Here is a 12,047-nt window from a genome sequence, read left to right as displayed (position 1 = left end):
TTTAACAGCATACACATTGCATCAATGATCGGGATCGGTAGGGCTTTTATAGGACTAAGGCCTCATTTACACGAGCGTTTGCGTTTTGCGCGGCTGCGTGATTTTCGCACAGCCGCCATCATAGAGATGAGGCTAGTCGACGTCAGTCACTGTCCATGGTGCTGAAAGAGTTAACTGATCGGCAGTAACTCTTTCAGCACCCTCGACAGTGCATTCCGATCACCATATCGAGTAACCTGTTTAAAAAAAAAAGAGGTTCGTACTTACCGAGAACTTCCCGGCCGTTGCCTTGGTGACGCGTCCTTGGTGACGCGTCCTTGGTGACGCGCCTCTCTTGACATCTGGCCCCACCTCCCTGGATGGCGCGGCAGTCCATGTGACCGCTGCAGCCTGTGCTTGGCTTGTGATTGGCTGCGGCTGTCTGGTCTGGACTGAATTGTCATCCCGGGAGGTCAGACTGGAGGAAGAAGCCAGGAGTTATCGGTAAGTCAGAACTTTTTTTTTTTTTACACGTTCACGTTTATTGGAATCGGAAGTCACTGTCCAGGGTGCTGAATCAGTTTAACTCTTTCAGCACCCTGCACAGTGACTGTCTCCTGCCGGGTTCGGTCAAAACGAGTTCGGCCGAACCCGGTAAAGGTCGGTTCGCTCATGTGTAAGACACTCCGTTCGGATGTTTGTAAACAGAAAAGCACGTGGTGCTTTTCTGTTTACATTCAGTTTTACAGCTCTTGCGCGAATCACGCAGTTCGCACGGAAGTGCTTCCGTGCGACCTTCGTGGTTTTCACGCACCCATTGACTTCAATGGGTGCGTGATGCACGAAAAACTCAGAATTTTAGAACATGTCGTTAGTTTTACGCAACGCACTCGCGCTGTGCAAAATTCACGCATCGTCTGCACGGCCCCATAGAGTAATATAGGTGCGTACGACACGCGTGAAAAGCACGCGCGTCGCACGCGCGTATATTACGCTCGTGTAAATGAGGCCTAAGGCCTCGTGCAAGCGAACGTGTTTTTGCATTCGCAATTCATTCTCAAAAGTATGGATGAATTACAGACCCATTCATTTCTATGGGCCCATACACACGACCGTGGTTTACACGGACCAGGTGGTGGCAGCAAAAACTTAGAACAAGTCATTGTACGGTCCACAATTGCGGTCCGGCATCATTGAAATAAATGCACATGTTTTGTGTGCATGTTCAGTGATTGCAGGTGGCACGCAGATGACACTCCGCGGCCGTCTGTGCCCGCAATCATGGGCATAAGACCTTAATAGGAGACGCCAAAAAGCACAATGCACTGTAATACATAAGTATAAACAATTAATCATTTTGAGTATAGCCGCATCCATAAAAGTTTAAACTATTACAATATAACATTATTTATCTGGCATGAGCAACACCGTGAAGAAAATATATAAAAAACTTCAGAATTGATGTTTATTGGTCACTTTGCCTATTGAAAGAAAAGTTATATAAAAAGTGATCATAACCTTGCATGTACCCAAAAATGGTACCAATAAAAACTAAAGCTCGCCCCACAAATATCAAGACCCCACAAAGCTCCATGAACAGAAAAATAAAAAAAGTTATGGGTCTTTTTTTTATCAAATGTTTTTTATTTTGTAAAAGTAGTAAAAAATGAAAAAACTATTCCGATCACCATAATCATATTATACTTTTTACTGCAGAGTGAACGCTTTAAAAAAAATATATTAAAAAAATTAATGAATTGCTGTTTTTTCTCCATTCCACCCCACAAAATATTATTTTTCATTTTCTCAGTACAATACATGGTACATTAAATGGTGCCATTAAAAACTACTAGTCCCACAAAAAAAAGCCCTCATACTGCTATGACAACAGAAAAATTAAAAAGATAGAACTTTTGGAAGGTGGGGAGGAAAAACACGAAAATGGAAAAATAAAATATGGCTGCGGTGGGAAGGTTATGTAATATGTAACATATTGTTGCTCCGCTCCACATTGATTCTCCTCTCTGGCTAATAGAAAGGCGACCTGAACAGCGGTTCCACCTATGTGACACCCATATATATATACGGCAAATAGACAGGGGATATCCTGAATGGATATCCCTTTAATGTCTGCACTGAGATTACACGCAGTTATGCCAGTTAAATTATACTTGGTGGAACTGAGGGTATGTTCACACGCTAGCTGGCTTTTACGGCTGAAATGACAGCCTGTTTTCAGAAGAAAACAGCTTCGTCGTTTCAGACGTAAATGCTCCTCCTCGTAATATACGAGGCGTCTGTGACGCTCGTATATCTTGAGCTGCTCTTCATTGTGTTCAATGAAGAACGGCTCAAATTACGTTGCAAAGAAGTGTCCTGCACTTCTTTGCCGAGGCAGTCAATTTACGCGTCGTCGTTTGACAGCTGTCAAACGACGACGCGTAAATTACAGGTCGTCTGCACAATACGTCGGCAAACCCATTCAAATGAATGGGCAGATGTTTGCCGACGTATTGTAGCCCTATTTTCAGACGTAAAACGAGGCATAATACGCCTCGTTTACGTCTGAAAATAGGTCGTGTGAACCCAGCCTAAGAAGTAAACATAATTTCTTAACATTATAGCTAGACAACAATGACTTTTATCAGTGTAACTTAAATGTATGAACTGTTAATTTTAAGGGGTAGATTTTTATGTTATTGTTTTTTCCGCACATTAAACGCCCTAGACTTTTCTTCAGGTGGACACAATACCTAACGGCATATGTTACCAAACGGGCAGCATCTCTGGCAACCCCTCACCAGGTTTTGGGACCAACAAACAAAAAATAGTAAGAGGATAATAAAAGCTATAGTGATTTGTGCCCCCCCATCCAACAGACCAATTTGGAAGTCTATTATAGTGAAAATAAATGACTGGCTTAAAATACATATATTTCATTGGGTTAGAGAACTGGACTGAAACATTACCTGCATTGTGTGAGGAGAGATTCATTCGTAGTTATTAACAGACAGTGGCTGTAAAACAGTAAATGATAGCATTTAAGGGACAATTTTTTCTTTTTAACAAAGCAAAGCTGTATATATACAGGGTGGGCCATTTATACGGATACACCTAAATAAAATGGGAATGGTTGGTGATATTAACTTCCTGTTTGTGGCACATTAGTATATGGGAGGGGGGAAACTTTTCAAGCTGGGTGTTGACCATGGCGGCCATTTTGAAGTCGGCCATTTTGTATCCAACTTTAGTTTTTTCAATGGGAAGAGGGTCATGTGACACATCAAACTTATCGAGAATTTCACAAGAAAAACAATGGTGTGCTTGGTTTTAACGTTACTTTATTCTTTCATGAGTTATTTACAAGTTTCTGACCACTTATAAAATGTGTTCAAAGTGCTGCCCATTGTGTTGGATTGTCAATGCAACCCTCTTCTCCCACTCTTCACACACTGATAGCAACACCGCAGAAGAAATACCTCCCGATCTGACCCCCTTAGACTTTTATCTTTGGGGTCATCTGAAGGCAATTGTCTATGCTGTGAAGATACGAGATGTGCAGCAACTGAAACTACGGATACTGGAAGCCTGTGCTAGCATTTCTTCTGCGGTGTTGCTATCAGTGTGTGAAGAGTGGGAGAAGAGGGTTGCATTGACAATCCAACACAATGGGCAGCACTTTGAACACATTTTATAAGTGGTCAGAAACTTGTAAATAACTCATGTAAGAATAAAGTAACGTTAAAACCAAGCACACCATTGTTTTTCTTGTGAAATTCTCGATAAGTTTGATGTGTCACATGACCCTCTTCCCATTGAAAAAACTAAAGTTGGATACAAAATGTCCGACTTCAAAATGGCCACCATGGTCAACACCCAGCTTGAAAAGTTTCCCCCCTCCCATATACTAATGTGCCACAAACAGGAAGTTAATATCACCAACCATTCCCATTTTATTTAGGTGTATCCATATAAATGGCCCACCCTGTATGTATGTATATATATATATATATATATATATATACACATACTACCGTTCAAAAGTTTGGGGTCACCCAGACAATTTTGTGTTTTCCATGAAAACTCACACTTATATTTATCAAATGAGTTGCAAAATGACTAGAAAATATAGTCAAGACATTGACAAGGTTAGAAATAATGATTTTTATTTGAAATAATAATTTTCTCCTTCAAACTTTTCTTTCGTCAAAGAATGCTCCATTTGCAGCAATTACAGCATTGCAGACCTTTGCCATTCTAGCTGTTAATTTGCTGAGGTAATCAGGAGAAATTTCACCCCATGCTTCCAGAAGCCCCTCCCACAAGTTGGATTGGCTTGATGGGCACTTCTTGCGTACCATACGGTCAAGCTGCTCCCACAACAGCTCTATGGGGTTGAGATCTGGTGACTGCGCTGGCCACTCCATTACAGATAGAATACCAGCTGCCTGCTTCTTCCCTAAATAGTTCTTGCATAATTTGGAGGTGTGCTTTGGGTCATTGTCCTGTTGTAGGATGAAATTGGCTCCAATCAAGCGCTGTCCACAGGGTATGGCATGGCGTTGCAAAATGGAGTGATAGCCTTCCTTATTCAAAATCCCTTTTACCTTGTACAAATCACCCACTTTACCAGCACCAAAGCAACCCCAGACCATCATATTACCTCCACCATGCTTGACAGATGGCGTCAGGCACTCTTCCAGCATCTTTTCAGTTGTTCTGCGTCTCACAAATCTTCTTCTGTGTGATCCAAACACCTCAAACTTCGATTCGTCTGTCCATAACACTTTTTTCCAATCTTCCTCTGTCCAATGTCTGTGTGCTTTTGCCAATATTAATCTTTTCCTTTTATTAGCCAGTCACAGATATGGCATTTTCTTTGCCACTCTGCCCTGAAGGCCAGAATCCCGGAGTCGCCTCTTCACTGTAGACGTTGACACTAGCGTTTTGCGGGTACTATTTAATGAAGCTGCCAGTTGAGGACCTGTGAGGCGTCTATTTCTCAAACTAGAGACTCTAATGTACTCGTCTTGTTGCTCAGTTGTGCAGCGGGGCCTCCCACTTCTCTTTCGACTCTGTTTGGGCCTGTTTGTGCTGTCCTCTGAAGGGAGTAGTACACACCGTTGTAGGAAATCTTCAGTTTCTTGCCAATTTCTCGCATGGAATAGCCTTAATTTCTAAGAACAAGAATAGACTGTCGAGTTTCACATGAAAGCTCTCTTTTTCTAGCCATTTGGAGAGTTTAATCGAACGCACAAATGTAATGCTCCAGATTCTCAACTAGCTCAAAGGAAGGTCAGTTTTATAGCTCCTCTAAACAGCAAAACTGTTTACAGCGGTGCTAACATAATTGCACAAGGGTTTTCAAGTGTTTTCTAATCATCCATTAGCCTTCTAACACAGTTAGCAAACACAATGTACCATTAGAACACTGTAGTGTTGGTTGCTGGAAATGGGCCTCTATACACCTATGTAGATATTGCATTAAAAACCAGACGTTTGCAGCTAGAATAGTCATTTAGCACATTAACAATGTATAGAGTGTATTTCTGATTAATTTAATGTTATCTTCATTGAAAAAAACTGTGCTTCTCTTTCAAAAATAAGGAAATTTCTAAGTGACCCTAAACCTTTGAACGGTAGTGTATATGTAAATGAACAATTATTGTAAATGTGAGTCAGTTTTAGAAATGACATTTTATACCCTCTGATTTATCTATGACAAATCTGAAATTCTATTTTGAAGTGAAGAAATTTTCTTCAGTGTCTTTATGACTTTATAGCTTATGTCTAAATTGTCATATTTAATCTCAAACCCTGAGAATTCTATGAATATTAAAGAGATAAATAGTGATGGCTTGAATTGTGCTTTATGCTTGTGTTTGATCTAGAAAGCTTCCAGGTGGTATAAAATTTATATTTTAATAAGGAACAGCCACTGCATAATATGGACTGTAGTACTAACATTTTAAACTGGGGCGATCGGCTGGCAAATAAAAATGCGAGTAGCGTAAGGTTAATAGTGCTGTGATATTTCGTCAAGTTAAAGATGTCTGTTTGTTCCCAATTTTATGCTTATGTTACGAGGGCTCTAAAGTTAAGAATCTGGAAATTACAATGTTAATATTGTTACTTGTTTAGAAAAATATGGTACATTTGAATATACTTCACATCTATCAAATATATTTTGCAGGTACTCTTAAGTCATGAGGGTTAACTCTACTGTAAATACATAATTGCAATATTATTTTCATCTATCTTTCACCCACTCCACCTTTTTAAATTGTGAACAAATGTTCATAAAATCTAAGGATGAATTAATACAGAACTCATTTATTAATCCAAACCAAACACATTATACTGTCTTCAGACCTACCACCTAGTTCATTGATACAGATTTTGTTATCCTGGTGTTGTCGGCTGGGAGAACAAACAGAAGACTTCTACCCAAAATGTAAAATTAGTTATATATTAGTTGTAAGGTTCTGATTCCTACGATACCCAGAGAAAGAACCAACCCGATGGCACAATTTTACAAATTGCTTTTCCCTTTCCTACAACATTGGTTAGGGTCGAGATATTTAGCTGGCCCCATGACTTAAGTGCCTCTAGCCAGCTGGTTAATTCTCGGGATAACGTTAGCCAAAACCAGACCAAAAATAAAAGAGATACGGTTGCTATCGGCAATTGCAATAACAAAGGGTATATAAACGTACCAGGAAAAATAACACGGAGAGGCATGAAGTGAGGTCACGCAGTTCAGTAGTTGACATGGAGTTTCAGGCAGAAACAGATGTGGTTCCAGGGGTAAGATAGAACATACATAGGAAGCTAGTGGTCTTTAATGGAATTGCAGCAGAGTCAGATATTAGGTACAGTTCTGGTATTCAGGACAGTAGTCAGATGAGCTGGGTCAAACAGGAATATACACAATATACAGGAGAAAAGAGCGTAACTATGGAATACACCTTAATAAATGACAGGCCAGTGCATAGCAGTTTTAAATATAGCACCTTCCTTTCTGGTTAAACGGGGAGCCGCGAGACTCATTGCGATGGCGGGCAGAGACAGCACTGGAAAGGGGCAAAGTAGGTATATGTTTTTAGTAAAACAGAAGTTAGAGCAATATCCACACTTTGGTAATTATGATTACCATACAGGGTGACATTGTTGTTCGGGCATTTTGCAAAAATTGACAGCAGGAAGTGCATCCATATTGGTTGCCACCCTTGATTTAGCTTCTTCAGGTACGTTATTCCCTCTTAGCAACTTAAAGAGGCTCTGTCACCAGGTTACAAGTGCTCTATCTCCTACATAATCTGATCGGCGCTGTAATGTAGATAACAGTGGTGTTTATTTTGAAAAACAATAATTTTTTAGCAAGTTATGAACAATTTTAGATTTATGCTAGTTAGTTTCTTAATAGACAACTGGGCGTTTTTTACTTTTTACCAACTGGGCGTTGTAAAGAGAAGTGTATGACGCTGACCAATCAGCGTCATACACGTCTCTCCATTCATTTTTATCTGTAATCGCAGCACATACTCCCACAATAACTTTACCGAAGTGTCTTGAGAGTGAATAGACATTGCTTCCAGCCAGGATGCGATGTCTATTCACACTCCTGACACTTCGGTAAAGTTTCTGTGGCATTTAATCACAGCACAGCGTGATCTCGCAAGATCACGCTGTGAAAGACAGCAGAGCATGATCTCGCGAGATCACGCTGTGCAGTGTGAGCAAGTCCCACAGAAACTTTACCGAAGTTTCGGGAGTGTGAATAGACATCGCATCCAGCGAGGTCTATTCACTCTCAAGACACTTCGGTAAAGTTAATGTGGGAGTATGTGACAGTACAGCGTGATCTTGCGAGATCACGCGGTGCTGCGATTACAGCTAAAAATGAATGGAGAGAAGTGTATGACATGGATTGGTCAGTGTCATACACTTCTCTTTACAACACCCATTTGGTAAAAAGGTAAAAAACGGCCAGTTGTCTATTAAGAAAAAAATTTGCATAAATCTAAAATTGCTCATAACTTGCTCAAAAATGATGGTTTTCAAAATAAAAACTACAATCTACATTACATAGATAGGGCAATTATAATCTGGTGAGAGAGCCTCTTTAAATAATCATTGAATGGTCATGCAGTTCAATGTACAGCAGCAGAGATGCAACATCTGCAGGAATTTTGTATTTTGTCTCCGCATATCTGATATTTGAAACTCGTTACCTGGATCATTGTGAATAAATATGTTCTTATTTTATTTAATCACTTGTGAAACATGATACGTATATAGTAAAAGTGGAATGAGGCAAGGAAATCGACCATTTAGACTGGTATGTTCATGTACAATTACAAATCTACAAACTATAAGAAGTAACAGATCTCTTATTGTGTCCTTCAGGTTCCATCAGTTCTTGGGTGGTGATCTTCATACTACCAATAAACAGTGCCCTCAATCCCATCTTGTACACCATAACAACTAGACCATTTAAAGAACTGATCTGTCAGATTTGGAGCAACTATAAACAACGACGTTCTATTGGGAACAAAAGCAGACCAAAGGTTTATTCACCATCCTTTTTCTGGGTAGAGATGTGGCCACTACAAGACATTTCTGCAGAAATAATGAGACCTGGTCTTTACACAGACTCTGAAGTATCAGTAGCTACTCACACCACAAGACTGAGCTATGCATAGTAGCAGGCAACAACTTTGTATTTTTTTACTATCCAAATAAGCGGTAAGCGGACCCAAGAAAGGATGAATCCGTCTTCTGATCTTCTGACTACTGATTGACTGGAAACCAGCTATGAAACAAAAGACTGTATGCTCCTGCCTGGACTAATGGCTGAGCGGAATATAATATGTATAATGTTGTAAGTTTTCTAGATTTTTTTTGTATCCGCACTATTATTATGTTAGCATGGTCCACCCACGTGAAGGCTGAATCACCAGAATTGGTGGAAGATGGACTGAAAATGGAGCCAAAAAAGTCAAGACAGATCATGTTTCATTTTATAGTACAAATCTTGTGTGCGAGCAAAGCACTTAAAGAGGCTCTGTCACCAGATTATAAGTGCTTTTTATTTTGAAAAACGATCATTTTTGAGCAAGATATGAGCAATTTCAGATTTATGCTAATTAGTTTCTTAATAGACAACTGGGCGTGTTTTTACTTTTTACCAACTGGCCGTTGTACAGAGGAGTGTATGACGCTGACCAATCAGCATCATACACTTCTCATTGTTCCAGCCCAGCATGATCCACAGCACAGTGAGATTGTGCAGTGAAAGAAGCTGGGCTGGAACAATGAGAAGTGCAGGACACTGATTGGTCGCTGATTGGTCAGCCTCATACACTCCTCTGTACAACGCCCAGTTGCTAAAAAGTAAAACACGCCCAGTTGGTCATTAACCCCTTAATGACCGGGCCATTTTGCGAGTTAATGACCAAGGATTATTTTTTGTTTTCTCACAGTCGCATTCCAAGAGTCGTAACTTTTTTTTTATTCTGTCGACATAGCCGTATAAGGGCTTGTTTTTTGTGGGACGAGTTGTATTTTGTAATTGTACCATTTTTAGATGCTTACAATATATTGATTAACTTTTGTTAACTTTATTTTAGGAGAGAATTGAAAATAAGCAGCTATTCCAGCATTAATTTTCACGTTATAAATTTACGCCGTTTACTATGCAGCGTAAATAACATGTTTAGTTTATTCAATGGGTCGGCACGATTACGGGGATACCAAATATGTAAAGGTTTTATATGTTTTCCTACGTTTGCACAATAAAAACCCTTTTAGAAAAAAATTACTTGTTTTTGCATCACCGCATTCCAAGAGCCGTCATTTTTTTATTTTTCCGTCAATATGGCCGTATGTGGGCTTGATTTTTGCGGGACAATGTGTAGTTTTCATTAGTACTATGTTGGGGTACATAGGACTTATAGATTAATTTTTATTTTATTTTTTATGGGGGGAATGGAAGAAAAGAAAGAATTTTGGCGTTGTTTTTTGCGTTTTTTTTGGACGCCGTTCATCCGGCGGTTTAATTGTGTTCATTTTATTGGTCAAGTTGTTACGATCGATTTTGACTGTAATTATTATTTTTTTTCCACAAACTTTATTTAACTGATTGACATTTTTTTTTTTAAGTCCCACCAGGGGACTTCACTATGCGATGTGCCGATCGCATATATAATGCTTTGGTATACTTAGTATATTTAGCATAAATCTAAAATTGCTCATAACTTACTCAAAAATGATAGTTTTTCAAAATAAAAAACACTGCTGTTATCTACATTACAGCGCCGATCAGATTATGTAGGAGATAGGACACTTATAATCTGGTGACAGAGCCTCTTTAAGCCCTCACCAATCCTATTTTTAGACAAAATGCACTTGCTTGTGAAAGGAAGGACAGACATTGGGTGATAAAAGACCCTCTAAATGGTGATTTAGATATGGATGCAAAACAAACGGACTTTTAATCATTAAACGTGATAAAGAGTAAACTGGTTAAGGCAAAACGAACGAACTACGTCTTTACATTTTCTTCCAGTGACAAGAGCCAAGGCTCTAAGGCCCCATGCACACGACAGCAAAAAACCTCAGTTTTTGCGGACCGCAATTGCGGTCCGCAAAAACGGAGCCACTTTCATTGAACACTGACACCTTTCCGTAGCACTACGGAAGGGTGTCAGTGCCGTGGAAATGTTCCGGGAATTATGGAACATGTCCGTTCTTTCGCATTTTGCGGGCCGTGCTCCCATGCTTTGTATGGGAGCACGGCCCGAAAATGCGGCTGTCAGTCAGCGGCCGGCCGTGCCCGCAATCGCGGGCCGTGATTGCGGGCACGGTCGTGTGCATGGGGCCTAAGACATGTTTAACTATTATTTATATAATAATATGCTTCATACACAATGCAAAAATGAATTGTGCTGAGCCAAGAATACTAAAATAACGTCCATGCGTAGTAAGCAAAGTAGTAACTGTAGAACATATCCTCTTATTTGCAATTTTTCATATAAGCAACATTTACTTACACTACCGTTCAAAAGTTTGGGGTCATCCAGACAATTTTGTGTTTTCCATGAAAACTCACACTTATATTTATCAAATGAGTTGCAAAATGATTAGAAAATATAGTCAAGACATTGACAAGGTTAGAAATAATGATTTTTATTTGAAATAATAAATTTTCTCCTTCAAACTTTGCTTTCGTCAAAGAATGCTCCATTTGCAGCAATTACAGCATTGCAGACCTTTGGCATTCTAGCTGTTAATTTGCTGAGGTAATCGGGAGAAATTTCACCCCATGCTTCCAGAAGGCCCTCCCACAAGTTGGATTGGCTTGATGGGCCCTTCTTGCGTACCATACGGTCAAGCTGCTCCCACAACAGCTCTATGGGGTTGAGATCTCGTGACTGCGCTGGCCACTCCATTACAGATAGAATACCAGCTGCCTGCTTCTTCCCTAAATAGTTCTTGCATAATTTGGAGGTGTGCTTTGGGTCATTGTCCTGTTGTAGGATGAAATTGGCTCCAATCAAGCGCTGTCCACAGGGTATGGCATGGCGCTGCAAAATGAAGCGATAGCGTTCCTTATTCAAAATCCCTTTTACCTTGTACAAATCTCCCACTTTACCAGCACCAAAGCAAACCCAGACCATCACATTACCTCCACCATGCTTGACAGATGGTGTCAGGCACTCTTCCAGCATCTTTTCAGTTGTTCTGCGTCTCACAAATGTTCTTCTGTATGATCCAAACACCTCAAACTTCGATTCGTCTGTCCAGAACACTTTTTTCCAATCTTCCTCTGTCCAATGTCTGTGTGCTTTTGCCCATATTAATCTTTTCCTTTTATTAGTCAGTCTCAGATATGGCTTTTTCTTTGCCACTCTGCCCTGAAGGCCAGCATCCTGGAGTCGCCTCTTCACTGTAGACGTTGACACTGGCGTTTTGCGGGTACTATTTAATGAAGCTGCCAGTTGAGGACCTGTGAGACGTCTTTTTCTCAAACTAGAGACTCTAATGTACTTGTCTTGTTGCTCAGT

At 40.1% G+C, this 12,047-nt stretch overlaps 1 protein-coding gene across 1 annotated transcript in view; it reads left to right on the top strand.

The window, feature by feature from the left end:
* The window catches only part of RXFP1 (relaxin family peptide receptor 1), a 341,714-nt gene extending 332,630 nt beyond the window's left edge, over positions 1 to 9,084 (top strand). The window contains exon 18 of the mRNA XM_075849676.1: positions 8,389 to 9,084. Within this exon, the coding sequence (XP_075705791.1) occupies positions 8,389 to 8,684 (296 nt within the window). The 3' untranslated portion in view covers positions 8,685 to 9,084. The remainder of the gene's footprint in view (positions 1 to 8,388) is intronic.
* Positions 9,085 to 12,047: the final 2,963 nt, after the last annotated feature.

Source organism: Rhinoderma darwinii, chromosome 1 (genome assembly GCF_050947455.1).
Source record: "Rhinoderma darwinii isolate aRhiDar2 chromosome 1, aRhiDar2.hap1, whole genome shotgun sequence".
NCBI classification, from domain to species: domain Eukaryota; kingdom Metazoa; phylum Chordata; class Amphibia; order Anura; family Rhinodermatidae; genus Rhinoderma; species Rhinoderma darwinii.
The sequence above is the reverse complement of the archived record's forward strand: the minus strand, read 5'-3'. Positions and strand labels throughout refer to the sequence as shown.